A 5282-nucleotide genomic window follows, 5' to 3' on the forward strand; every position below is an offset into this window, starting at 1 on the left:
TAAATGACATTTTTTAAGGGAAATAAATGATATTTGAATGCGCATTAAAACTCTTTTTTCATTTTTAAATGAGAATAAATTAGATTATGAGCTTGATGGTTATGTGCCCCTTTTAATTTGTATCATATTTACTGCTTTATGCTTTTAGTTGATTTTTAAAAAAATAAAATGAAAAATTCTCATGATTTATATTTTAATTATTCAATTCAAAATTGTCTTCTTTTTAAAATTAATAAATAAATTAATTGGTGGTTATAAATTTAATTTAGTAGTTCCACACTTAGGTCAAACGTTCAAATCATATCCAATATAAAAAAAAATGTATGAATTAACTAAATTATATGCTACATATGGCTTTCTGTTTTCAGTTGATTTATACAATTTTTCAATTATATAAATTCATCGGATTGACTAAACAAATTATTTTGATTCACTCTTTCAAAAAAAAAAAAAATTGATTCATACTCGCGAGACCAATAAATAAATTAGATTTTGTGTAAAATCTAAAAACCATATATTTATTATTTTATAGGTAAACTACACACTATATGAAGTTAACCCAATTTTTTATGCAAGCATCAATCTTTTATATTTTATTCAGCAAAAAAAATATATATTTTAAATCTTATCTTAATATTTAATATATGAACATAAAAAATGATACGTTATTTTCTTCGCCGAGTACTTTATTATGATTAAATTAAGCTAATAAAGATGTTCAAGGGTATGACCATTCAAATCTAATCTAATCCTATGATGGGCAATGTAATGTATCATTATATATAATTTAATGTCGACGCTGTGTGTAGCCGGTTTGACCACATAGAAAGTGTCACTTTATCATAATAAAATAATTATTCAATTACCACCACCCATTAATTATACTCACTATGCTCCATTATTATTAGATCAAAATGGAAAATATCTAATTTATTATTATTATTATTATTATTATTTTAATTTGCTAAAATATTTGACTAAAGAAAACACATTATTGATCATTTTATCTATGCATAGATTAATGTTATCTTAATAATGCTTCAAAAAAAATCTTCATTATGAAATTTTCTGCTTAAACAATTTAGATTTCACTACATAATAATGAAATTAATAAATTAAAAAAAAAAAAAAGGCACAATAGCCTTAAAAGAAAAAAAAAGTTTCATGTACAATTTCTCAAAAATAGTTGTGTCTGTTAGATGAAGAAGTATGGTGAAACATACAGCGTTAGATCTACTTGCTAATATTCGTCAAAGATAATCAAAGATCAATTTACAGAAAGACCAAACCCTAGGTCTCATGGTCTTCTTCCTAAACCGGAACAAAAGGCCGGACCAACGGACTAGAGTCGTAGCAGAAAGGAGCCGCCGGATGCTGCCACTTTTTGAAGACGATCGGCTTCTCCGACTCGCTACTCTGGCGGAGACGCTGATGATGATGATGATGATGATGGTCGTCTCTAGATTTATTCTCCACCGTCCGATCGACTAGCGTCTTGGGAGAAGATGGAGAAACGAGAGGCGAGAGTAAAGGAATCGCTACGTTCCAATCGGATACGGGGCTGATCTGTAAGGAAGCCGGAGCTCGGCGCTGAAGACGGCTAGGTTGGCGGCGGGTTCCGGGGACAGAGCTAGGTCTAGATACTTCTGCCATGGAAATGATTGAGTGAGTGAGTTCGTAGATCGTAAAGAAGAAGAAAATAAGATGTTGAATGGTTTTGATTTGGGGGCTAAGGGTTTGAGAGAGTCATATTTATATGATAGGGGTTTGAGCTTGGGGCGTGTGGAGTGCACGGATTCAAGTGGGCCCTCAATTAAAGAGGGTTTGAAAAACGAGAATCGGACCCAATATGGATCTTAGTTGTCACACGCGCCTCGGCTGTCGGCTCCCCTTTCCTTAGAGCTCCTAGCTGGCCATAGGATTCTTTTCTTTACTCTCAATAGGGCTGTAAAAAAATTTGTAAACCAATAATCCGTTCAAACCGAATTGTAAAAATCGATAAAAATTACAAACTAAAATAACTCGAAAAAATTACAATCTGAACATTACAAACTGAACATGGGCAGATTGAAAATAAGTCCAACCCACCCAATTAAACTGAATAACTCGACCCAGTGACGGACCCAGAATTTTTACTTTGTGGAGGCTTATTTATCATAAAAAAATATTTATAGCTACATTATAATCACTCTTACTAAATTTATCTAATTTAGTGGGGGCTTTTCTACTATTTTGGCCTATAATTATTAAATTAAAAAATTTACATTTAATTTTTTAAAAGGCAATATTTTTGTTCGTGGGGCTATAGCCCCCAACTCTTAATGGGTCCGTCCCGGACTCGACCAACCTAACTTTGGCTTTTATTTTTTATTTTTTTTTCACTTTTTAGTTTTTATTATATATAACATAAATGATTAAATATGTAATAATATAAAATTATATACTTAACTGTTAGTTTCAAAGTCATATATATTGTGTTGTACTTTGGTGGAATTTAATATTTTTAATTTATCTTTTTAATTTTTATTGACTTTGAAACCAAAAAAAAAGTTTGACCGGTTTGGGCGGGTTAACCCGACCAAACTGCCCAAACCGTTGGTCGGTTACAAATTTTATTTTTTAAATTGGGTGGGTTGCACTTAAATTTTAGTAACCCGAATCTTAAATTAGGTTAGAAAATATATAAGATAAACCGTCCAAGCCAACCGATATACAGCCCTAACTCTGAATATCCTTATTAGTAGATAAATATTTAAGTGTAAGTATCTGATCAAAGTCATTATAAATGTATGATTTATTTTTATTAATATATAAATTAACTTTTAAATAAAAACTAAAAGTTTAATGACTGGACTAATTAAGAAATACCACGTGGTCATTGACTGTAGCTACGTACAAAAGTTACAAAAATATTATTAACATAAAAAATAAAATTACTCCACTTATGAGACTTAATTGTAAAGCCCGCTTAGTTAATTTGGAAATTAGCAGTTGTTTATGTTTAATTATGAAATTATTTATAGCTATTTAAATAATTTATTACTGTTATTTATGGAATTCAGAAATGCATGATTATGTCATCAGTAGTTTTTATATTTTGCATTTCCGGTGCCCGGTATTTTGGAACTCGGCGTTTGGCTCAGTAGAAATCACAACTTAGTATGTTAGTAATTTGGGGACGGGTTTTAGACATTGGGAATGTCGGGAATGGTCGGGAATTTAGAATTTCCCAAAAATACCCCTTTAGTATGATTTATGTGATTTTATGGTGGAGGGGCAAAATGGTCTTTTTGCCCCATTAGTATTTTGTCTTCTAGTGAAATTATTAATGAAAAAGAAATGTTTAATTGTTTAATTGTTGGCTGAATAAAATGGAATTTTATGGCTTTTATTTCATTTTTCACACACTTAGCAAAAATAGAATTTTGAAAGCTACTCTCTTTCTTTCCACTTCCATTTTCGGCCAAGCTTTGAGCAGCAAGGAGTGGGTTTTCTCCTTTGATTTTGGCTTGTTAATTCATCATCTCTTAAGGTCCATTGCAAGCTAGGTTGGTTCTTGTCTCTCCTTCTTTAATTTCTTGAAAAAAATGATGAAAAATGATGATGCATGCATGATTAATTGAGGTTATTCTTCTTGTGTTTTGTTAATGTTTTCTGTGGTTCAAAGCATGTTTAATTGATGTTAATTGAGTTGTTTGAAGCATGTTAGTTAGGTTGTTCAAAGCTTTTAGTTTCTATGTTAAAATATGAATTTTTGAGTGAAATGGTTCATTTTGTTTCTGTGAAGTTGCTGGATGTTCTTGTGTGTTTTCAGAAGCTATTTCAAGCTTATTTGAGTAGAATTAACTAGGTTTGGATGCATGTTAGTGGATTTAACCAAGTTTGAGTTTTGGAACTCAAAGCTTGGTCTTTAATGGTGATTTTTGTATATGTGTTTTGGGTGGTTTTGAGGCCTTAGATTTGTTCTTTGGGGTGTTTAGAGCGGTACCGGAAAGTTTGGTACCAATTGGGGTTGAATTGGTTGAGTTATGAAAATTTTAGTTGTTTGCTGCCGAGCCGGAATTAGGTTGCACATCCGAGTCGGATGAGGGTTCGAATTTTCCCGAGCCGGGTTCGGTTGGGCAGCGGTCTCAGGTTGGGGAAAATTCGGGGACCACTAGTTTTCCTCGTTTTTATGTTTTTAGGGGTATTGCCATGCTTTTTATCGATAGGGAAACTTTTAGTTCCAAGTTTTAGTCCGGGAAGTGATTTAGCGTGTCACTTTATAGCGTTGTGATTTTTATGGTTTAGGAGCCGATGTCCGTAGCTCGGCTTCGGTTAGGATCGGGTTGACGAGCACACACGAAATCGGAATCCGAGGTAAGATTAGTATAACGGTATGCATATGTAGATTACATGTTTAGCGTGCATGTAGGAAGCCTATTAGATTACATTAGTTGTATGTTGGCTTCGAACCATCCAACCTGTCACGTCGGTACGAGTGGAGTATGACAATGCCGGAGTATGGCCGGTTTGGCCGTCAGTGACACTTGGTTGGTGGTTCCGTCTTATTGACGTATCCGTCGGTACGAGTGGAGTATGACAATGGCCGGAGTATGGCTCGAGGTTCAGATCGGGAGGATATAGTAACACGTCGGTACGGTGGAGTACGACCCGGCGGCGGAGTATGGCCAGGTTCGGCCGTCCAGGCTATTACGTGTCAATAGTAGTCACTATGAACGTTCGAACTCGGTACCATGTTGGACATGGCGGTAAGTGGCTCGGTACCATGTTGGACATGGCGATGGCAGGACTCGATGTCGTGTTGGACACGGCGGTTAGTTTTATGTATGATATTATTATGCTTTTCTTCTTGAGTCGACTCACGATTTATGTTCATGTGTAGGTAAAGGCAAGGCTATTCTTTGATGGGCCGTGAGCGAGCTTATGAGATTGTACATGTCGGGGCGGTTAGGCTGGAGCGTACGATCCTCGGGACGCCAGTGAGTTTTTGTATGGCGGTCGTTAGACGACTTTATTTTGATGTAGCAGGATAAGCAGTTAAACTTTTTGTAAATATTTTTATAATCGGGATCCGAGTCTTTTATAATATGGTTTTATAAGTTTAATTAAAAAGCAAAATTTTAATTAATCACGTTTTTCCATAAACCTCGTTGATTAGGCAACGAGCACGATACGTTTAAAAATCACGTAATACGCCTAAGGTAGTTAGGGTGTTACAATTTGGTATCGAGCCGTAGGTTGTCTTAGAAGATCGTCACGACATGTACAATCATCATCGG

The 5282-nt window shown here is 34.5% G+C and overlaps 1 protein-coding gene across 1 annotated transcript; it reads right to left on the bottom strand.

Annotated features, from left to right (window-relative positions):
* Window positions 1-1149: 1149 nt before the first annotated feature.
* Window positions 1150-1737, bottom strand: LOC115721698 (uncharacterized protein At4g14450, chloroplastic). The gene has a single exon (XM_030650764.2). The coding sequence runs from the start codon at window positions 1651-1653 to the stop codon at window positions 1312-1314; it is 342 nt and encodes a 113-aa protein (XP_030506624.2). The 5' UTR covers window positions 1654-1737; the 3' UTR covers window positions 1150-1311.
* Window positions 1738-5282: the final 3545 nt, after the last annotated feature.

Source organism: Cannabis sativa, chromosome 9 (genome assembly GCF_029168945.1).
Source record: "Cannabis sativa cultivar Pink pepper isolate KNU-18-1 chromosome 9, ASM2916894v1, whole genome shotgun sequence".
In the NCBI taxonomy this organism is placed as follows: domain Eukaryota; kingdom Viridiplantae; phylum Streptophyta; class Magnoliopsida; order Rosales; family Cannabaceae; genus Cannabis; species Cannabis sativa.

Excerpts from the sequence above, each read along its gene's own strand:
- LOC115721698 (XM_030650764.2), bottom strand. The coding sequence starts at position 1,653 with ATGGCAGAAGTATCTAGACCTAGCTCTGTCCCCGGAACCCGCCGCCAA.